Source organism: Schistocerca piceifrons, chromosome 8, assembly GCF_021461385.2.
Source record: "Schistocerca piceifrons isolate TAMUIC-IGC-003096 chromosome 8, iqSchPice1.1, whole genome shotgun sequence".
In the NCBI taxonomy this organism is placed as follows: Eukaryota; Metazoa; Arthropoda; class Insecta; order Orthoptera; family Acrididae; genus Schistocerca; species Schistocerca piceifrons.
Genome location: NC_060145.1, coordinates 241,066,277 through 241,090,729, shown reverse-complemented (window position 1 = coordinate 241,090,729; position 24,453 = coordinate 241,066,277). Strand labels below are relative to the sequence as shown.

The window sequence follows — 24,453 nt, the reverse complement described above, 5'->3', positions numbered from 1 at the left end:
AATGTTCAAAACAACTGAAGACACTTTCACTAAACAGAGATAAGAACATCTATGACTGACATGTCTCTAAAGTAGACTTACAATTTTAAAATGTTAGAAATAAGGAAATGAAGTAATACAGAATGCTACGTTTGTAACGTACGTTGTTGTTCTACATTGTTTAGCTCTGGTATTTACAGGATCACAGAGAAAGCATCTTAGGTTCTGGAGGGAAAAGCCGTAATTGTAATTATCTGCGCTACAACAGAAACAAGAAGGACAAATTAAAGAAAAATAATGTAAGCTCCCAACTGACTTTGAAGCAGATAGTTCCTGTGACTTAGTATGGGCAGCCGGCCGCGGTGGTCTAGCGGTTCTGGCGCTGCAGTCCGGAACCGCGGGACTGCTACGGTCGCAGGTTCGAATCCTGCCTCGGGCATGGGTGTGTGTGATGTCCTTAGGTTAGTTAGGTTTAAGTAGTTCTAAGTTCTAGGGGACTTATGACCTAAGATGTTGAGTCCCATAGTGCTCAGAGCCATTTTTTGAACTTAGTATGGGCAGAGGGTATATTCGACAAACGGATAAATTGATAACTGGCTCCTTTTACCGACCCCCTGTCTCAGATGAAACAGTTGCTGAACAGTTCAAAGAAAAGAAAACTTGAATCTCATCACAAATAGGTACCCTACTCATACAATTATAGTTGGCAGTTACTTCAGTCTACCTTCCGCATGTTGACAACAATACATTTTAATACCCTATTGTAAATAGAAAACAACTTCCGTAATTGTTCTAAATGCTTTTTTAAAAATTATTTTTAACACCTAGTTGACGAGGCCATTCAAATTGCAAATGGTTACGAAAACACACGTGACCTCTTAGCCACAAATAATCCTGAGCATCACGACGGATACAGGGATTAGTGAACACGCAGTCGTAAAGAGGCTCACTTCCGTAATTAAGAAAGTCACCAAAACTAAACGCGAAATATATCTATTTATAAAAGCAGCTAAAAGTTCAGGTGACGTCTTTCTAAGAGATAGTCTCCAATCCTTCCAAACTATGTAAATGGAGACCATATGTGGCTTAAGTTCAAAGAAATAGTATCAACAGCACTCGAGATATTCATACCAAATAAATTAATAAGAGACGGAATTGATCCCCCATGGTACACAAAACACCACAGAAAGCTGTTGCAGGGGCACCACAAAGGGCACGTATAATTTAGACGAACGCAAAATCTCCAAGATTGGTGAAGTTTTACTGAGACTCGAAGTTTGGTGCGGATTTCAATGTGAGATGCATTTAATAGTTTCAACAACGAAACTCGCTCTAGAAATGTGGCGGAAAATCCAAAGAGATACTGGTCCCATGTTAAGTAAACCAGTGTAAAGGCTCAGTGAGTACCTTTACTGCGCGACAGCGACGGTAATGTTACTGATGACAGTGCCACTAAAGTGGAGTTTGTAAATGCATTTTCCGAAATTCCTCCACGAAAGAAGACGAAGTAAATATTCCAGATTTCGAAATGAGAACAGCTGCAAACATAATTTGGAAGTAGATATCCCTGGTGCTGCAAAGCAACTGAAATTACACTGTCAGTGACAGAGGGAATGACCAAATATCTTTTCAAAAAGTCTCTAATGTATAAGAAAAGTAGGTCTAATACAGTTGTTTCTGATGTTCTTTAGTAACCATTAATTTTCAGTAGTAAGGTCCTTGCTTTTACTGACCTGTTTAAAGATAATCAACAATTTAGTAAGAAATTTTTATTTTTAAAGGACTATATCTAAATGTACTTAAGTAGATTTACATCTACTATAAATGTTTGCAGCTAAACTTAGATAAAAAATATTTGAGGTGCGAAAATTGTCTACCCTAGCATCAGATCTGTTTTGGGATGGCAATTTTAGGTGCAATTCAAAGGTTCAGTTCCCATTTTCTTTTACGAAAGCGTATACTATGAGTTTAACAAACCATGATATTTTAGGTGATAGTTGCGATTCTGAAGCTTCAGAAAATTATTTTAGAACTCACAATTATTTAATAGTATGGCCATAATATTGAAAGGCAGAAAAAAGTTATCTTAACGTGAGAACAATAGGGATACTTTTGTGAGGCTTGAAACCCTTTTTAATTTTTACATTAAAGGCTTATTCGCATCACACTTTGCACAGGCAGCCGGCCGGAGTGGCCGTGCGGTTCTAGGCGCTACAGTATGGAACCGCGAGACCGCTACGGTCGCAGGTTCGAATCCTGCCTCGGGCATGGATGTGTGTGAATGTACTTAGGTTAGTTAGGTTTAAGTAGTTCTAAGTTCTATGGGACTGATGACCTCAGAAGTGTAGTCCCATAGTGCTCAAAGCCATTTAAACCATTTGCACAGGCTTTGGACCGTGAAAATGATAAATGACCATCTACCATTCTGGCGTGTGTAAAATCAGCCTAAACACACTGAACTAAAGTACACTCTATTTACAATTACAACCTAATATTAGCTCCGATAATGCTGCTTCAATGTTTCAATAATTTTATCTCAGTAACCTGCGAGGACTCGGTGGTCTTCATAGTTTTTAATACATTATTTTTAACGTATTGTAGTCCAGTTTCTGAATATGGGCAATGGCTTTCAAGCAAGGCCTAATGTTGCCAGTCGCTTCATAATTCTTTACGATTCTCTCTATCCTGTCGTCCAGCTTCAAGTACTTCTTCTTCCTCTTCTTACCTTCAAGATTCATTTCCAATTTCATGCACATGCAGTTTGTGAGCTCTGCTTCCTTTTTCAAGCACTCCACCAAATAGTTGATTTTAGGGTGAGGGTTTGCAATAAAACTATTTATTTTGTTGTGCCACCATTCAACAGCATTCGTCGTTCGGTGCCTTTTTCCGTAACAGTCCCACATTTCTATTGCGATATCCTCATTCTCTAGCCAGTTATCCACAAAGTAGTCAAACGATTGAGAGAACCTCCCGTTATCAGGAGCTTCTGCATGAATCTCAATCCATCCATTGCTTACGTCCTCCGGTTTTACAACTGCCAGCGCTGCACACATGCTGACGTGAAGTCTTAAATCCTCGTCCTAGCGGTACTCCTCAGTTAGACCGAGAACTCGAGTTCTTCTCCATAAACTCTTCTTAATATGGAAATAGAATCCATTTATTTCAGTTGTGGGAAAAACTTGACGAATGACCGATATCGCAGCTGCCTCAAAGTCCATCTTTACTTGTTTAGGACACCACTCAGAGACTGCCTGTTTTATCAGACGAAACAGACGAACATATGTGTCTTTCTTCTTATTAGGGAGCAGTTTCTTTAATCGGGCCTCCTAAGTCTACGTGTATGGTGTAGATCTGTGCAAACTGCTTGCTGCATCTCTTAAATGTTCCATCCATAAAAAAATTGGAACATGTTTTTAAACTTTCTTTTCCTTTGCTTCCACTAAAAATAATTATTCTCGCCTCTAATCTATCGTCTTCCAGAAGAAAACTACTGCCATCTCCCATTTTTAGTAGATCTTCATGAAGATCAATTTCATAAGAGTTCTTAGGCTCTTGTTGGTTCCCCCTCTCTCGACTCCATCGACGACGCATGGTTCTCTTCATAGATTCTGAATTAGGCATCACTGTAACAAAGTCATAAACTTTATTATGTAGATTTCCCATTTCATCCGCGTATATCTCCGATAAATGTGTAGTTTCTTCTCAGACCATCTCTTCGCTCTTTCCACTTGCTTTCTCACTTTCAGAGCTGCATCGTCAGGTGGTCCACAGAGATGTTCTAATACGCTCAACACTTCTCCGTTCCTCGAAAGCAGCTTTCCCTTGCAATGATCCGCTTTTCGGCGTAAGCACATCCATGTAACAACACCTTCTTTAGATACCCTCTGTTTAAGATACGCGTAACCTTTCTAATGAGCAGGACGCCTGCCCTTGTTCGTTGTAATAACTTCCGTACTGATGGTCACATTAGGAACCTCGAAAGCAAACTGGGCGGGCGGGTGAGGAGGAGGAGGAGGAGGAGGAGGAGGAGCAGGAGGAGGGGAGACAAGGGACCGAACCCTTCGGAGCAGGTAAAACCGTGGCAAACGTCCGGCGTGGCAAATTCCGGACACCATCCACAACACTGGATAAAAACGTGAGACTCTCAAGGACAAGGTCATATTATTGACAAATGAGGTGACAGGTAAGAAACTTCCTGGAAGATTGAAACTGTGTGCTGGACCGAGGCTCGAACTCGGGACCTCTGCCTTTCGCGGGCAAGTGCTCTACAAATTGAGCTACCCAAGCACGGCTCACGGCCCTTCCTCACAGCTTTACTTCTGCCAGTACCTCGTCTCCTACCTTCCAAACTTTCCAGAATCTCTCCTGCGAACTTTGCAGAACTAGTTAATCTGCAAGTAAGTTTCATATCAGCGCACACTAAGCTGCAGAGTGAAAATCCCATTCTGGAAACATCCCCCAGGCTGTGGCTAAGCCATTTCTCCGCAATATCTTCTCTACCAGGAGTGCTAGTTCTGCAAGTTTCGCAGGAGAGCTTCTGTAAAGTTTGCAAGGTAGCAGACGAGGTACTATCAGAAGTAAAGCTGTGAGGACGGGGGGTGAGTCATGCTTGGGTAGCTCAGATGGTAGAGCACTAGCTCGAGAAAGGCAAAGGTCCCGAGTTCGAGTCTCGGTCCGGCACACAGTTTTAATCTGCCAAGAAGGTTTATATCAGCGCACAATCCGCTGCAAAGTGAAAATCTCATTCTGAGGTGACAGGTATCATAACGAAGTCGGGCTAACTAAAGCACACAGGTCACAGTTAAGAGTGCATAAACAGTCACTCCAACACACAGTGTATCCCCCTCTGGTGGCAACGCAGCCGTGTACTCTTGAATGCAAGCGATCTTAAAAGGCAAATGGCATCCTGCGATAGACAGCGTCAAGCATCTTCCACCTTGTGTTGCAATTCGGAACGGTCCTGCAAGCCGTGGAGAACGAGTAACTTGCCACTTTATCATGTATGGAATGTGACGAACTTGCGGGAGATCTGGTGATATTTCTGGCCAGGGCAGTACACCACGTAGGGCACGTTTTGTAGCGGAAACAGTCTTGGTCGTGCACTGTCTTGTTGGAAAAGCACATCACCTTCCTGTCGACGAAATTGCAGTTGTAGGGGAAAACAGCCTTTGCAATCTAGTGGTCACTGGTTACTTTACGCTGTAGAAACACCAAATGTAATTGATGGCCGCCAACCACGAAGCGTGGGGTGGACGAATGTGTTCTGGAATAGGCAGCTCATCAGGTCTAGCCATACAAGCGTACGTCCATCACTCGGCTACAGACAGAATCCGCTCTCATCACTGAAGACAACAGAGCGCCGTTTCACTCTCCAATTAATTATTTCATGACCTCACAGTAGACATGATTGGTGGTATCGCGGTTCTGTGGTAGCCTGGTCAAATACCCATGTGTTTTTAGTCCTACTGCAAGCATACGGTTCTCCGTGGTTCCTGGACACACAGCAGATTTTGTCCCTGGATGATATTCCGTCGGCCACTGCTGCTCGCGCAATGCGTCGATATTGACGTGAGCCAGTACTACGCAGACGTTCAGAAAATGGGCTACAAGTATGGGAATGTTCCACCGACTACAGCAGAAAGCAGCGAAACATCACTGTACATTGTGCCCAACATGTGCAACAATCCGTCGATATATCCATCCGGCTTTCCACAGACCGATAATGCCACCCTATTCAAATTGCTCAATCTGTTCAATGGGAGTACATGCTCATCTGTGGGCATGCATGTACCTTAGGATGAATATTTCCGATATTGATCACCTCCAAACTCACCACGGTTACTATCTGTTGAGTCAAAGCACACGGTGCACAGACAAGCCTCCTGATCGTCATCTAATCAGCGATGGCTGTGACAAGAGAATCACTGACACATTGACCCCTCAGTATGCACATACTATACCCTAGTGCCAACAAACACAGTCCTTGAGGCTGCTGAATTTTTTCTGTCATTGTATATGTAAACACAAATATTTGCAACAGTTTTCCACGATTACTAATTTTTAACTTTTTTATGGGTGGAGTTCAACTGCAAAACTACTTTGCTGTCAAGATTAGATACCGACCACTACTGGACAATAATGGTACAGGGCTTTGGTCACAGTCTCGTTGCAATATACACCTCACAATATTTAAGGATATCAGCTAACTGTACTTCCAGATAGTCAGGTGCGCGTTTAAGCACTGGTCCTCCAGAACGTGAGTCCACAGGGTTAACCCCTGTGCCACTTCAGGCGGTGAATGCATTCAGCCATGGACTGTAAATCACGGACTTGCTAACGGCAAGTGGCTACCTGAACCGCTGCTCGTTCCACCAAGTGAAGGGAGGCGAGGGACCGCCTGGCGACTGTCCTGCTCAGGGTCAGGGCGGCAGTTTCCGGCTGGCGGTGGGTCACCTGACCCTGCGCGACCTTGCGGTGACAGCAGAAAAGCGAGAACACGCCATCGCGCAGCAAAGCCAGCCTTATCGCGCGGCCTCCCGTTAGATTTTACAGCACTCCTCCACAAATTCTAGGGAAAGCGTTCTTTGACACTTTGCAATAGGTGATGTCGCCTCTTGAATCCCAGTTGCTTAGTCTTTTCAAACGTCATGATTTCGGGTTGTTACAGTGTCAAGAAGTTCCGCATTTATTAAACTCCACTCCTAGGTTTTTTTATTCTGACCACTTAACAGGGTAACTGGTGGTTGCAGCACCCGCTGCAGCCATGTCTTGGGAGACGTTAAAATGGGCGCCAACGGGTATCCGCTAACACCTGGTGCCAAAATGACCTCATGTTTTTCAGTTTCCGTGTAAACTAATGTACCCAGACAACCCTGCAAACTAATCGGGGTGTGAATACCAACATTTGAATGGGAATTAAATGAAATTAAAGTTTGTAATTGATAGGTTGTTCACAACGGTGAGGGTCAGTAATGCCAATGGCTAACAAAGTCCTCTAATAAATGACTCTACCTGCCTTTCTGGCGACACTAAATTCACAATTACATCTTGCCAGAGGACACTGTTTAGGTTACGATTTAGTTTTCTACATCTATACTCCGCAAACCACTAGACGACGGGTGGAGGAGGGTACTTGGTGTACCACTGCTACTTTCCCGTTTTCCAGTTCGTCACGTATGTTTTTTGGGAAGAACGATTGCTGGTACACCTCCGTGTGGGCTCTAGTCTCTTTAATTTTGTCTTCATGGTCTTTCCAGGAGATATACGTGGAAGGACGCAGTACATTAACCGAGACTTTAAGGAAAGTATGCTTTCGCAATTTTTACAGTATACCATACATATTGCAGAACGCCTCTCTTGGGGCATCTGTCATAGGAGTCGACTGAGCATCTTCAGGGCGCTTTCACGTTTACTTAATGAATCTGTAACGAAACGTGTTGCTCTCCTTTGAATCTTCTCTATTTCCTCTATCAGTCATTTTCTATTTCTTCACCATTTTCCTTCCTCTCGCTATCTTTCTCTAGGTCGTGGCCGTCCGTAGTGAACGCGCGGTTTGAGGTGCCATGTCACGGATTGCACGGCCCTTCCTGGCCCCTAGAACAATATTTCTGCACTCGATACAATGGCGGCGACGGTTCATGTTTTCATTTCTAGTACTCCTCTCTGTTTCCCCCACCCCTCTTCGTCTCTCTCTCTCTCTCTCTCTCTCTCTCTCTCTCTCTCTCTCTCACACACACACACACACACACACACACACACACACACACATACAGACCATGCGCACATAGACACACACACAGGTCTTGGTGTTTATGTTTTATTTTCTCGTTATGCAGAAATCATTACTATGGGGATGCCTTCCTAACCGAGATCGCTCACACATGATAGCGCTCGAGGCGGAGAACACAAGGTTCGCATCCTGATGGTACAAGAACGGGAGGAGAGGTCACCAGAGTTTGCTACAATATTCTGGATCACATTCTAAATCCCTCAGAAAGGTCTCATGGAGTCAGGGCTTGTGATTCTGTTGATGGTGATCATTCCGTCGGGTGAGGATGTTTAGCCTGACGACCACCTTGCTGTTACTTGATGGCAGGCTACGCACCGGTACCATGTTTCGCCCTCTCCCCTCTATCAACATCAAACAACCCATACATGATAGCATTGTGCATACACATATTAAAGTCACCTACAATCAACAGATATATGTGACACACAGCTCCCACACTTAGATAGGAGCCATACTGCGTGGGCGAAAGGATAGCGTTTCCAACTTGATGGGTGAAGCCACAGGTTGGGGTCTTCCACTCATCCATGGCCTACAATGAGTCAGTCAATTGCTATGAGGATGTTTGACACAGCTATAAAGACACTGTAACACTGGCTATTTTAGTCAACGAATTATTTTATTTCATGTCGCATTCTACAAAATTTGAAAAAGATAAAAGAACAATATTTACATAACATATTCTGTATGTAAAGAACATTAACACGTTGGCTGAAAAAATGTACAGCAAAATCTGTATCTATAGACATTGTTTGCAATGGAACTCGATAATCAATTCAGCCCAGCGAAACAACCCGTGTCGTGCGTAATTCTCTGTAGTAGTTGCACCTCTCTGTAGGTGTAGTATTCTACCAGTATGAAAAACTGCAGGGAGCAGCATACTTTTACATTTCCGAGTGAAAGAAAGACAAGTGCAGCAACACCTTCACCATCTGGATGACTAGGGACATAGTCAGATCTCTGTCGCAAGTAGGACTGGCAGCGCACTGCAGCTGCCATCAGGTGGCCCTCGACACCAGCGGGCCCTGCTAGACGTGGTGGTGGTCGAGCAGCTCGTGGTGCTTGTCGTGGTGGAGGGGCTCGGTGCGGCGCACGACCGCGTTGAAGCCGGAGTGCTTGTCGGCGGTGTAGTCGACGGTGCGGATGGCGCCGTCCGGCTCCACGAGCGTGTAGTGGCCGTGCACCTTGTCCCCGTCGCGCTCCTCGTGCGCCGACTTGATGTCGCCCGTGTGCAGGTCGTTCACGCCGTACTTGTACGAGTACTTGGGGTACGCCTGCGGGCAGAAAGAGCACTCGGTACAATGACGAATCGTGTGGTAGGCAGAAACTCCGCTAATATGGATAGCAAATGGTTCAAATGGCTCTGAACACTATTTAACTTCTGAGGTCATCAGTCTCCTAGAACTTAGAACTACTTAAACCTAACTAGCCTAAGGACATCACACACATCCCTGCCCGAGGCAGGATTCGAACCTGCGACTGTAGCAGAAGCGCGGTTCCAGACTGTAGCGCCTAGAACCGCTCGGCCACTCCGGCCGGCAATATGGATAACAAATCAGTCCACCAGCACCAGTCGCTATAAGCTCACAGGACAGGGTGACACAGAAAAACGGGAACTTTTGAATTACATAGTGGCAGCTACGTACAGTTGGCAGTACTGCAGAGCAGGGACCTTGAGGTGTAAACAGTGTCGCCATTTAGTAATCATGGATCAATGGAATGGCCAACAGCGTGCGTTTGCAATAAAAATTTTTCTTGAAAGCAGAGATAGTCCGGAAAGTGGGCAACACTCAGTAATGAGGTATGCATGCCCTGTCCGGGGATACACGGCGAAGCAGCACCTGGACAAACTCCAGAGGCTGCAGAACCGCGCCCTCAGGAGGGCACTGCATTTACCCCTCGGATTCCCCGCCGATGATCTGCGCTGCTGAAATTCCACCCCTGAAAGAGCGTTTCCAAGATATGGCAAGGGCCTCCTATGAAAGCTCTTCCAGATCAGGAAACGTCCTCATCCACTCCCTAGGTCGGTATGAGATGTCCTGCGATAAGCACAAACGCCCAATGACGATCTTCGACTACTAAGTCGAAGAGAAAATCCCTATATCCAATCCCTAATCCTCCTCCCTCCCCCATAATACTAATCATCTCGCCAACCTCAGGCAAGTACTAGACATACACAGAACATTCATCACATACCTAGGCACCCTAAAACTACAGAAATAACCGTACACACAAGTACACAGTGGAGTAAAAGCCGTAAGGCTACAAACTGCCCCACACACTTCCCCAAAGAGGGGGAAGTATTAGATAAGAGTAAGTGAGGGCATCACTCATTTCACAAGAGTTCCCGTGTGCAGGTCATTTGAACGTCACACGCGGCACACTTCTCTGGCGTTCGAGGTGGGGTGCTCGGGGCTCGCCATATTGGATTTCGTATCTTCGCTCGCGTGCTATGGAAGTATGCTGTTTCAAGGCAACGGCACTTAGATGATTTTTAAAAACACATCGTTCACTGTACGATGTTAAACGTCATATAATGACATGTCGGCAATTAAAGCTTTCACGAGATTTAAGTCACAGCATATAGTCTAAAATACTGGTATCTCCAGGTCATCGTGATGTAGTAGTTAAAGTCGTGCACTAATGAAAATATTACAGTGAAAACTAGCAGGTTTGCGTCCACCTGTTTTTTTTCACGTTCACTTTTCTGAAAGATTCTATGAGTCTCTTATTAATTTAATGTTATATTCATATAAGAGTGTTCTCTCTGAGGTTTGAGTTGTCATTGTGAATAATTAACAAGTTAAGGATGAAACACATAAGTGCGAGTAAATGTTAAAAACAAGTTGATCATCTGCTAAAATAAACTACTACTCAGAATAGAAAGCGTACAAAAGAGTGGCACATTTGCACTAGAATTAAAAGGCAATTTAGTGTCAGACATATATAAAGTACAAAATATAATTCACGAGCTAGTTTTTCTAGAATACTTCTGTGCCAAACAAATATGTCTTCAAATCAAGTCCATCTTTAATCATGAACACGACGTATTTTCTCATTTCATTGCAACAAATTACATCAATACCGACGCGTTTTCTAGAGATCCTTATTGCGATGGTGTTTTCAAACAGCATTTATTCATAGAACATGCGTTGCATGATCTATCCCTTTAAATCGGCTGCTGGAATCTATCCACCCTCTTTAATTACAGACCAACTACTGAAACCAGTCTACAGAGTTTTTGAGAATGAAGTTTTTGCTGTTAAGACGCCTTAATAAACAATATTGAAAACATACAGTGCGTTGAATCGATTCAGCAAGTCGAATTAGGAAAAATAGTAAAATTTTTTCAATAAGTTTCGAAATTAATTCTTGAAAACACTTTAATTTCTCCCTTACACACAACATAGTCTACATGAATGCGGAACTTAACTCGTTTATAAACGACTTAACTTTGAGGTTAACGTATTAGCTGACCACGATATTTTTGCACCTGGGAGTCATGGCGCTACGGTCAGCTTATCCCTAGTTTTTATCGTGAGATAAGACACGCTGAAACACTTGATAGTACATGCACAACTGTCTTTCAATAATTCACGATGCCACGCATTTTCCTCAGCCACCACTGTACTTGTTTACCGTAGTAACGTCACCACGTGTTTCTTATAACAGCCAAGAAAGGCCAATTGCAATATCATCGTGATGCGGATTGCAGTCAGGAGGTGTGATTTAGGTCTGGTTCCACCTTTTCGTATGAATAGTAAGAAATTTTTACACAATCTTTGTCTATACATTACAGTCAGGCTCCATCTTTTGGTGTGGAGTGCCTTCACTCGAAATACTGGAATCTGACTATAAACGTTATTCAAGATTGTGTTACAATATTTAACTGTTGTTTAGACAATACACAGGATGCCACAGGAGGAATGATCAATATTCAGCGATATGACAGGAACACTCATTCGACGTAAATAACTTCATATGGACATATACCTTATTCTGAATGGTTTCCGAGATAGCGCATATTTAATATACATTTGTTTTTGGGATAGTGGCGTCTTCGTTTCTGTCTTGCACACCCAACCTTTTTGTTATTTTGTTCTAACGCAACCTACCTCATTGCTTTCAAATTATTTGCTCGGAATGTCTTTCTGCCTATACCGTTGAAGGCACAGTCGTCAGCATTGTGTCGTGAGTGAAGTAGTACGAGGGACTGAGAGTCTATCAAACGCCGGTTAACAGTTTTGATTCCATTTTTATAAATTTCCAGAAGGCTTTCGCCATCGTTCCTCACAAGCGCTTTCTAATCAGATAGCGTGCTATGGTGTGTCGCCTCAGTTACATAGACAGAAATGATCATTATGGTAAAATAAGATAAATCTGAGGTCGAACAGAAAGATCTAAGTGCTCGTTTTTCCCTCGCACTGTTCGAAAATGGAACGATAGAGGATGGTTCGATGAACCCTCTGGCCAGCACTAAATTGTGAAGTGCAGAGTAATCATGTAAATGTAGATGACGATGCAGAACTGTGTTTCTACACTTGCTGGTTAAAATACCGCAGGTCAACACTAATGAAGAATATGCAGACATGGTGTATGTTTACGGCTGTGATATGGAAGTGCTCCTGCTGTTGTGGAAGAATACCGTCAGCGCTTTCCGAGATGTACTGGGGTTTTCAGCAGATTGTGGGAAACAGGTATTTTTCCTACCTCCCAGTTTAGGGAGACCAAGAGATGAATACACTAAGCAGATTCACAAGGATGTAGGTCGCGGTAGGTACTGGGAGATGAAGAAGCTTGCACGGAATAGAGTAGCATGGAGAGCTGCATCAAACCAGTCTCAGGACTGAAGACCACAACAACAACAACAGTTCTCTTCAGAGCGTATAGTTCAACAATCTGTGCAGGAACAGCGTAGTCCTACTACCAGGAAACGGCGCTTTTATGAAATCAGTGTCCCACAGTGTGTGAAGAATACGTATTTTTCAATTGTTGCTGTGTACAACGCATGCAGCGATGTTTATTAACTGTTGTGTACATGTGTAAACCTGACAATATAATGAATAACACAGGAAACAAATAACAATGTACGTTAAAAATGTTCTATCTCGGAAATCATTTGAGATAGGGCACACGTCTATATGAAACTATTTGCTTCAAATGATCGTTCCTGACATATCCCTGAATATTGCCAGTTTCTCCTGGGACACCCTGTATTTTTACATTGCCAGTAGTAATCTAGGATAGCTTTTATTTTATCTGATGTCACAGCTGTAATCCGTTATGAATGATTTTAAGACTCGTGAACGTGATCTGAAGATCGAAACCAGAATTATTCATGAGTCACTCGAGATGGCTGAAATTTGGCGGTTTTCAAATACAAGCTGTGGGTCGCCAGCTGGATAAAATGAATGGTAATAATTTCACTTGCGCTATTTATGGAACCCTTATGTCTGTCCGTTAAGATGAAGAAGTGGACAGACACATACATTACAAAATCCTGTCGTACAGTTCTTAGTTTGTGGAAAGCATATAAATGTGGACTGTTCAGATAGTATAGTGAAAATGAATGAATGATTGAGTGAATGAATAGATACTTCAGTTGTGTGAAATATGTGGTGCTTATAAGGTACAAAGTGGTACATGGATTGAAGAAAGACTAGCGTTTAACACCCCATCGACGACAAGGCCCGGTCTAAGGCGCTGCAATCATGGACTGTGCGGCTGGTCCCGGCGGAGATACGAGTTCTCCCTCGGGCATGGGTGTGTGTGTTTGTCCTTAGGATAATTTAGGTTAAGTAGTGTGTAAGCTTAGGGACTGATGACCTTAGCAGTTAAGTCCCATACACTTGAAGATTTTTTGAACGACAAGGCCATTAGGTTCGAAGCACAAGCCAGGATTGCTGTAGATGGGAAAGAAAACCGAAAAGTTCCATTTGAAATGGCAGTGACCTAGGTATGATATGGAAAACATAAATCTGGATTCCCGGATGGAGATGTGAATCGCCTTTCTCCCGAATATAAATCCAGAATCTTACCACTACAACAACTCGTCAGTAATCCATTTGTGGCTAAGTTAATTATAGTTAGATTATTTCGATTTCTATGAAACGTATAGTGTCTGTCCTCCATTGTTTCTGCTCTACGTCGGCTCAATTGGAATCACATGTCGTTCAAGTTGTTGTACTCACGTAGTAGTCGTACTCCTGGTGATGACTTTGGTGTCCCTCTTGCTGGAGATTCTCGAGTCCGCCGTAGCCGATTTCCTCGCCACTGTAGCCGCCGTCGTGTCCCGGGAATGGGGCTCCAGACGTCATCGAATAGCTTCCAAACAGGCACAATGCAGCGAGAATCAGCCACGTCATCTGTCGGCATACATATCTTGTTACGTTCCCTTCGGTACACAATTTTATCATACAATGCGATTTTTCATTATATTTATTCTGGGTTGGTATTAATTATCGCCGTCACCATTGGATGTAGACACAAAGGAAGTGTCTCCTGCTTACCGGGTAGATGCGCCGACCTTTACGCTATCTAGTCACAGTGGTCACCGCAACAGCATGGATTTCCCTACTGCTATCCCTGCTCATTGGCCTCATTACCCGCGGCATCTCGCTTATTCCTGTAAGAGCTCGAGCTTGGTGTACATCTGCACTGAAGCGATCATTGTACACCATATATACACTATTGGACGTGCTGCGATATTCTTCAGTCCGGAACCGCGCTGCTGCTACTGTCGCAGGCTCGAATCCTGCCTCTGGCCTGGATGTGTGTGCTGTCCTTACGTTGGTTAACTTTAAGTAGTTCTAAGTCTAGGGGACTGATGACCTCAGATGTTAAGTACCATAGTGCTTAGAGCCATTTGAACCATTTGTTGCGATATTGCCGTAAGCTACTCTATTGCTTGTCTTCGTCGCACAACATTAAATATCTAAACGTCCAATTCTCCTGGCCAGATGTTATCCGCTCACATCTGAAGAACCATGTGTGAAGAAAAATCAGTCATGTAGTTCCAGTCGACAGTGGCAGAGCTAGTGAGTTGTCATTCCCGTGACATCACTTACCTACGACGCATTACTACCCACTATGCTATATTTCCTGATGTAGAACACATTAACCTCTGTTTTTTACTCCATATGAAAATAAAACGCCAATCGCAGAAGGTAATACGAACTTACTGGATTGTGGAGTAATGCCTACTCCACTGCCTCATGGGAGGCTTTCGAACACACAACTTCTGAAGGAACTATATTTTTTTCTGATGTATAGTATCCACCACTATTTTCTGATGTAAATTTATGTAATTTTAGCTATTTAGTTGCTGACAGAAAAAGTTACTACAGTAAAGATAGTATCAAATTGCTGACGCGAGTCCGTCACCTAGCGCTTATTTTTAGCGATGCGAGAGTTTCTCTCTGGTCTGGATGTTCAAATGAGCAGGACTTAAAATTCACCTTTTCCCGTAATAACACGTATTATATAAATGTGCCGAACTACCAGTTCAGGGATCACATCTTTCATGTACTATGACATATTTACCAAATGACAAATTGCGTAACGTAAAAAGTAGCTGTCTTGAGTACTTACTTGCAGTAAGACTTTGTTCGCTCATTGTTAATCATAAAATATTTGTGTTTCTTTCCTTGATAGAAATAATATTTTCAGTGACGTCTTGCAATATTATGGTCCCAAGCTACGGCGTGAGAGTAAGTAAACCGTGCACGCATATTTCACAGAACAGAATTCCTGCGAAACACGGTTCAAGTATATGTTCTCTTAATAATTGTGAGCGTTTGAACTTGTTAGCTTGCTTTAACTGCTTCTTTTTCTTCTTTCTCCAAAATATCTTCATGAACGTGCTGTGTTGTTTCTCACGTTCCTTTGTATATGGTTTTACAGCATTTTCTTTCTTTCTCTGCGAATGTCTGTTTTGCACTTAGAATTCCAAGGCTTTGCGTTTCGCATGGTATCTTACATGGCATTCATTTCTCGTAAGTCCCGCTTAACTTCTTCTAACCAAATATTATTTTACCTTTTGTGAATTTAATATTTTTATATATTTTATTATTATTTATTACTGTAATATTATTATACCTCTGCTTTACACATTCACGGAACACTACCAAAGACTATAGCCAACTATTGTCAACTTCTGTACTTTATGATACATTTGCATCTACTGAAGGTTAGCCGAAAATCACTGCATCATTCTACTCTTTAGTTATTTGCAAAAGTAAACATATGTAACTACATGTACTGACATAATCTTATCTGTGAAAAATCTTTATACTACAGCTGAACTTCTACTTCCATCATCATAACAAACCTATTCTGTACCACAACAGATTTTTGACGTAAATTGTAAAAAACGGTTCATGCAGTTTTGCTACTGCCGTAAAACGGACAAATAGGTTTGCAACACGAAAATACTAACTATAGAAAGAGCATTAATAGTGAGATGAAATGTTCCTTTGTGCCTGAAAATTTGGTGCAAATTGTTTCCAAACAGCTACTATTGTGTCATTTAATCTTCTTAAGGAGTAATTAGTTTCGACAGTTCATGTCCCATAGTTGTATGTCACAGGAATTTTCAGTTTAAAGCTTAAAGGGCATATCTGTACAGAACTAAGTACAGCATGTGAAAATCAGAGTGCCAATTCATGAGAAACGGTAAACGTGATGTACGTCAGCGTAGCAAAGTAGTGGACAGACGCGTTCTCCAGTCAGAAGTTGACCATTACGAAGACGATGCTACTCTATGAGAATGTAAATTAAATGTTTAACATTACAGTCATCTGTACTTCGTTACCATCAAGGAGAGCCGTTGAAGCATGTTTGAAATCCTAGTCCATCCGTCAAGATGTAAGATTCCTATGAATTATGTAATTCAACTGTGGTGAATATTGGAGAGGCTCATTCAGATAGCGATTACCTATTTATCCTAGACTTCTGCTTCATATTTAGTCAAAGCGTTGTAGACTAGGCTCTAAATTCTAACTTCTTCACGTTTCATGGACGGGAGAAAGAAAGTGTAAGTCCTGACGACGATGAGATCGTTGAATATGGAGCGCAAGCTCGTATTAGAAAAGAATGGGAAGGAAATCGGCCGTGTCCTCTTCAAACCAAACATTCCGAGATTTTCAAAAAAATGTTCAGATGTGTGTGGAATCTTATGGGACTTAACTGCTAAGGTCATCAGTCCCTAAGCTTACACACTACTTAACCTAAATTATCCTAAGGACAAACACTCACACTCATGCCCGAGGGAGGACTCGAATCTCCACCGGGAGCAGCCGCGCAGTCCATGACTACAGCGCCTTAGACCGAGATTTTCCTTCGTCGTTTTATGAAGACTAAGCAAAACATAAATCAGAACGAGTGGGTGGAAATTTGAATTACTCTTGTCCTAGTCTAGCCAGTGTTCTACTCAATGCATCACTTTACTCGTTACTCCATCACACATATAATCACTACAGAGTGCCAAAGAGTCTCTGTATGAATGAGTATACGCCGAAAACGCGACTGATTAGAGAACAATTTTCATTTATAATTAATACAATTTCGACGTATATTTAGCACTGTGTATAACTCATATCCATTTGTCATGATAATATCGTGCCGTATGTCTGACATAATGAATGTGGAATCCAAATAAGACGGTGAAACACTGGTTTAGGTCACCAAATGGTTTTAAGTCTTATACAGAAGACTCAGCAGTAGCAGACCAACGAAATTTCAGATATTTTTACGTGAGAAGATTAGTTTAAAGGAAATAAAGACTGGAAAGGAAACAGTACTGCACATAGAACGCTTTGATATACACTTACATAAGTCTCTGGATCTGTGTTGTGGCATCATATATTTAAAAGTATGTTCCTGATACTCCTACATGAGCTTTGTGTAATTTTCTAGAACGACTTTAAAACAGTTAGAGTTATGCTTACACCACTCTCTTCCACCATTAAATATGAACACCAACAAGCCGCATTGAACGACTGTCACACGGCAGTCCGACTCCTTTACAAAGACAAATCTACGAATCAATGGCTCCTTAATACTAAGAGTAGACAAGTCTGCATACCTTGGAACGTGTCTCTGTTCAGACTGGAGGTCAATACCGAAATAAAATGTCACCCGTAACGCATTTATTAAAATTACGAAAATTCTCACACTTACGGACTTACACCTAAAGCTTAGAGTTCGCTTTAGATTTGTATGATGCCGTACTTTTATACGATTCTGAAAGATGGACACTAAATATGACAACAGTGAGGAAGATCGAGGGCTTCAGATATGGATTTACGGGAAAATGCTTAAAATACCTAGGACACCAGGAGCAACTTACACCGAATTATTGCGAAGAATATACAAACAACGTTTAAAACAACAAAAGCAATATATCTACGGCCTATCTTTTGGAAAACCGATTACGTGTGTCTACATTAGGTAAAAGGAGGGAAGGTTGAGGAAAGAGGAGAAAAAGAAGAAGAAAAATAACTTGGTTCTATAACACAAAGTAGTGGCCAGGATTATCAATCGCAGATCAACTAATACTCGTACATGCTGTCGTTCGTAGAATAAAGATGCATTGTGTTGTCGGCATCCATTAACGGGTAAGCAAAAGATGAAGAAGAAGAAAGGACTCATCAGCGACAGGCAGTTGACAACGAACAGAAAAGTTGGCTATATGAGTAAATTACAGTTAGAGATATAGCAAAATGTAAATTTTCACGGTCGGAATTTTCAGAATTAATAAAATATTCCGGGCTATTATGCCGTGGTCGAAGGGATTTGACTTTAGAACCCGACGTTTCGTCCCCATCTGAAGAGGACATTTTCAAGGGGGATCGTAGCTTAGTTGAACGTCCGACTCACACTCTGGCTCGCTACTGCCAGGGTGTGAATCGGACGTTCAACTAAGCTACGATTCCACTTGAAAATGTCCTCCGCAGATGGGGATGAAACGTCGGGTTCTAAACTGAAATCCCTTAGATCACGACATAACAGCCCGGAATATTTTATTAATTATGAAGTAGAGAAATACAGTCTGGCGGAAGGGAACGGAACTACCCTTATTCTCCCTCGCTCGTTGGCTTAGAGCTTAAGTGACAGAATTAGCATACGAAAGTCAGCAGTTCGATCCCTGGACACTCCTAGAATATTTATCAGCTACCTATCACTTCTTTCACCTCTGTAAATGTAACTGTTACACATTCCGAGCTGTTCTGAATCCACGATAAATTTTAGATCTCTGTACCACCAACAGGTTCAGTTTCAAAGTTCGGAAGAAGGCAAGAATCTACCACCTCAAATAGCACCACGCCCTTATACTGGACACTGGACTCGCATTTGGGAGGACGACGGTTCAATCCCGCGCCCTGCCATCCTGATTTAGGTTTTCCGTGATTTCCCTAAATCGCTCGAGGCAAATGCCTGGATGGTTCCTTTGAAAGGGCACGGCCGACTTCCTTCCCCGTGCTTCCCTAAAGCGATGAGACCGATGACCTCGCAGTTTGGTCTCTTCCCCCAAAACAGCCCAATCCAACCTTACACTGGACGGCGTGAATGTTGTTTATAGGAAGTTTCTAGCACCCGCCTGAACGAGTATCGTATTAATTCTAAATCTCCGCCTCCAATTGCACACAAATAGTGGGAAACGAAAAAAAAAAAAAAAAAACGAAGAGAGGTTAACAAGTACTGCAACTGCAGACTTAACCACTTGCTTCAGTTTAGAGACGTGCGACAGGAACGGCATTTCGCTTTAGAAGAAATGTAACAATAAATTAGCGTAAGCCTCTGTATCTGATGCCGCTTATATGAGATAACTGGTTTTAATACTATTGATGTAAGAAGGTTTAATCATAGTTATTTGTATAGAAATGAGACATGGCGCAGAACTGTTTGCTAATCACCAGAGAGTGCACCAACACTCTGCATTAAATATAAAACTTCTTTGTGCCTTGTGGAGCTACAGTATGTGACAATACCGATGACGTCAACATTGGCGGCCTCACTGGTGGTACTCTAGACGATCACACAATGACTACAACCGAGCGAGGTGGCGCAGTGGTTAGCACATTGGACTCGCATTCGGGAGGACGACGGTTCAATCCCGTCTCCAGCCATCCTGATTTAGGTTTTCCGTGATCTCCCTAAATCGTTTCAGGCAAATGCCGGGATGGTTCCTTTGAAAGGGCACGGCCGATTTCCTTCCCCATCCTACCCTAACCCGAGCTTGCGCTCTGTCTCTAATGACCTCGTTGTCGATGGGACGTTAAACACCAACCACCACCACCACAATGACTACAGATTTCACTTGTTCGTCACCTTTATCATAATCACAACACGACACTGCACAAGCACTTATAAGTGGTCCACATTAAAATAAGTTGCCAAATGAATGTATATATGTACCTGGGAGGATAACTGTGAATTTTATACCTACTTATGGTATATTCTGGCATACGGCACAGTATTTTGCCAAAGACAGAAACCTGTGTGGAGTAGATTATTCTTAGTGCTCCATTCTCTACTTATCTTCAGTACATCAACAGCTCCGACTATTTTAACCGGACTCTACCTCCACACAATGCAGTGCTGATCACCAGATAGAAGCGTGCTTAATACTTCTGAATAGGCCGAAGGAAGACATTTCCACTTGTATTTTACCCGTGGCAGCCATACGAGCATTGACGCAAGAGATCACTATAGAGTAAAGGATTTACTATTAATTATCTTGAAAGTCAGGATAAAATGTGGGCTATAACCGTAGGAATAATGCTAAGAGAGAACAAGAAGGGAAACAGCAGACTGTATGTATTTACAACTTCTGCCACCGACACAAGAAACTAGCAGCTCATTATAATTAATGTCGTGTTTGGCATCACAGATTCTCATGACAATAAGTTAATAGAAGTGTGGTCTATCTACATGAAACACGGAGGGTAAAAGAGCGTAATAGTACGCTGGCTGATAAGAATGCAGAGAGTAATTTCATGCTGTTGGCAATACTGTCGATGCTGTTCGAACGTAATGTAGGAGTAGGAGAAGCCGTGATGTGAAAGTCCTTCTCATTTCGTTTGGAAGCCACAAAGTAAAATAAACTTTTCTATTCTATGCAAGTTTTTGAACCAAAAACCAAAATTCTTTGGAATTAATTGTTGAAACATAATATTTTTAGTTGATTATCAGGATAAAATACACTTACATTGCAACAAAATAATACGTCAGATCTCTTTCTCTGAATCTTGCTGGCATCGATGTGCGATTGCCTAAAAACTACCCAGGAGGCCAAGCGTATGCAACTGCGAAACATCCTAATGGTGTTCCAGCAGAATCTGATGGGCGGGCGAATAAACTGAATCTGAATCTTCCGACCAAAGACAAATTGATGAATCGAATACAGTCGAGTCTTTCGTAAAAGAAGAGTTCGAATACCGCTAGACCTATTGTACTAGTTTACACAACTGTTTCTCCTTCCTCGCATCAATGTGAAAAAGGGAAAGTTCAAAAGAGCAGAAGACCTATCAGAAAGTCACAAACTGTATACCCTTCTCATTAAAAAAATTTTGAGAAGAAAAGATAAAAAACGGGGCTGCAGGACGCAAAATTGGAAACCTCAGCAGAAGGAACTCTAAAAGGCGAAATCAGATAATAAAAGCATTAGCAAGGGGAAAGAAGAAAAGGAAGTGTGAAGAATCTGATGCAAGTTGACAACGTTGATCGAACACTTTGCTGAAGATAGGCAGGAAACATCAGAAATGAAGATGAAGAGAACGAATTTAACAGTCGCTCAGGAGTGGGAACTCACTGTATGATTGGGTACGGTGCAGCATTTATGCAAGGAGTCGTGGCATGAAGAATGCTTCGCTTATGACGGCAGCGACCCACTTTTATCTGGCAGACACTAGTGCGTATTCCAACAACGTTGTTATACATGAACATAAAACGTGTTAGATAATAAATTGCACCGAACATAGTCAATCGCGCGGCCCCTCCCGCTGTTAAAATACGAACACACACACAAAAAAAGGTTATACAGTTGCCGAGTGTGTAAGGCAAGGGACAGATGAACTCAGCAGTTTGGTCCCTTAGGAATTCATACTTATTTGAACATTTGAACACCGTCAGTCTGGTTTTAGGCGTCTTGTCACTGGTGTAGACAAATAGTGGGCTGGTCCGCAGTTTCCGCCTCAGAAAATACCGTACACAACTATTAAAATATGACCACACAAAGCAAAGATTATACACTTGCAGACAGGTGGCGCACACGACATCCCCCGTAAAACCCTCTTTATAAAATCCACATTAGACGAGTGACTTTGTTGTCTCAGTTGAGTGCTCGAGACAAGTCAGCCTACTGCAGCGCCCCTGGTGTGTCATTTCTGTGCTGAGTCTCGTTTGTGTGGTAAGGTCACCCTCGTCAGTCTCAAAATTTCTTGCGTTTTGAGAGCTCTCTGCTGTGCGGTTTAGCAACTGAACGGTGAGGGTCGTGTTATGAGGGTCTATCTCTTTTAAGGAAAGACTGAAATATAGTAGAAAGAGGTAGGTATAAGCAATGATAATAGAGTTCAGTAATGACCAAATCGAAATTCATAGTGGAAGTTCTTGTTAAAGGCCGTGCCGTAAATTCTCTACACTCCTGAGAAGTGAAAGAATAGGGTAAGTGTCGTCCAAAATTTGAGAATAAATACATTTCTTTGCTCGAGAAAATATATAGTTGGGAACACAGCAAACAGTATTTAGAACGCAGTAAATGACACGTTCTTACATTATCCTTAGTGTATTGTTTTCTTGATAACTGCCGAATATTTACTTTTCTCTTCAAATAATTTCGAATTTTCGGCTGTTGAAATAATTGTCGTTTAAGCAGGTTCATGTATCTGCATTCTTACTTGTGCATAGTGAGGGCTTTTTCCTTTTAAAACGAATATACCTCTTTACTTTCAGATTTTTCGTTATTCTTGTAGACCATTAGTAGGATTAATACGAAGACGTCGTAGAATCTTTTGAATGTTTCACAAAAACAAAAGAAACAACACAATAAAGATTAAGAATAAACGAAAGCACAGAATCATTTGTGTAGGGTGTCCCACCAGGAACTGTCAAACTGGCAACATTCAGGGATATGACAGGAATGATCATTCGAAGCAAGAAAGATTAGTAAACATGGGCTCTAAAATGCATACCTGAAGAGCTATGAGTATTTCTTCACCTTAGATAACGTGAAAGAAATGTCTTCTACTGCAAGTTCTTTGCTTTCTGTGTTTTCAGAGGTGGTAGTACGACGTCCCCCCCCCAAAAAAAAAAAAAAAAAAAAAAAAAAAAAAAAAAAAAAAAAAAAAAAAAAGTTCCAGGAAACATGGGCTCTACAGCGCATACCTTAAGAGCTTCCAGTATTTGTTCGTCTTTGCTACTGTGGAACACATCTCTTCTACTAACAAATGCTTATAGCTCTTGAAGTGTGCGCTTTGGAGACCATGGTTACCAGAATTTTTGTGCCTCAAATGATCGTTCCTGTCATATCCCTGAATACTGACCATTACTCGTGGGTCCCTGTATAATAGGAGTGAGCTCGGCCAGAATAGGTTAACTGCAGATGTCAACATAAGCTCCCACAAGCACTTGTCTACCCTTGGACAGTGTGCAGCATAGATGTAAATAAAAACTTCACACTCCGCGACAGTCCATGGATCACCGTCCTCACAGACACATACGCGACGGGGTTGGCTTAGGATTTACACGTGGGCGCGAGAGGTGCACAGACTTCGAGTAGTCCATTTTGATCAGAAGGTCGTTCATCTAAAACAGGCTTAAGGTAACTGACGACTGCGGTCGGCAAAAGGGCATTTGGCTACATAAATTTGCCAAATATTGACGATGGCGGATCCCGTAGTAAATGGGCTGACGTTAAGAAGAAGAGGTCTAAAGGGTTTTGAGCACGATCGGAATGCTCTGAATTTAGAGCAAGCGAACACCTTGAAAGCTAAGAACTACACATTTTTCTCGCAGCCTTGTTACCTACGATGACTAGCAGATCGTCTGCGACTCACCTTGAAAGTAGTGTGCTGGTGCTGTGTTCCCGGGACCCCTGTGAAGCTCTGTCCGCGGTAAAATGTGTGTCTTTGGGTGGCGTGCGTCCCTATATAGCGGCGGCAGACGCCAGCCTCCGGGAGAGTGCGCCGGAGAAAGCGGCGGCTTCCTTCCTGTGCGGTAGCGAGCAGCGGCCAGGCACAGCCGCCGGTACGGAACGCGCCTGGCACGCACCGCAATCTGTACGCTCCGATGGGGACCCCGCGTTCCTTCCTGCGCCGGACACAGATAAGAGCTGCGCTGCGAGTCGCCTGGGTCGCACGCTTTTCCTCACCTCGAGACCCGACAGTACAGCAGGGGGTTTGCTGTTCTTTCTTCTCTACGCAGGGTCAAGGGTAGGGTGAGCGGACCCGCATCTTACTAAGGTTTCGCCGGGAATCCCTTACACATTCTCCGTACAGTTCGATTCTCTTCATGCGATTTCCGTATTTTTGGACCCTGAAGAAAGATATTCGTTGACGTTGATTTGCTTCGGTACCTTGGTATAATCATAATTCCGCAGGCAGCCGCAAACATTTTTCTGTGAAGTCATTGACCGCCTTGTCTCACAGTGGGATAAATGTATTGACAGTTTGTAAGTAGGCTGTTTATGT

General features: G+C 42.6%; 1 protein-coding gene across 1 annotated transcript; it reads right to left on the bottom strand.

The window, feature by feature from the left end:
- Positions 1-8,399: 8,399 nt before the first annotated feature.
- Positions 8,400-23,939, bottom strand: LOC124711931 (cuticle protein 19-like). Its single transcript, XM_047242190.1, has 3 exons — positions 23,821-23,939; positions 13,957-14,130; positions 8,400-9,039 (listed from the first exon to the last, which is right to left on the bottom strand). The coding sequence occupies exons 2-3, from the start codon at positions 14,128-14,130 to the stop codon at positions 8,794-8,796; spliced, it is 420 nt and encodes a 139-aa protein (XP_047098146.1). The 5' UTR covers positions 23,821-23,939; the 3' UTR covers positions 8,400-8,793.
- Positions 23,940-24,453: the final 514 nt, after the last annotated feature.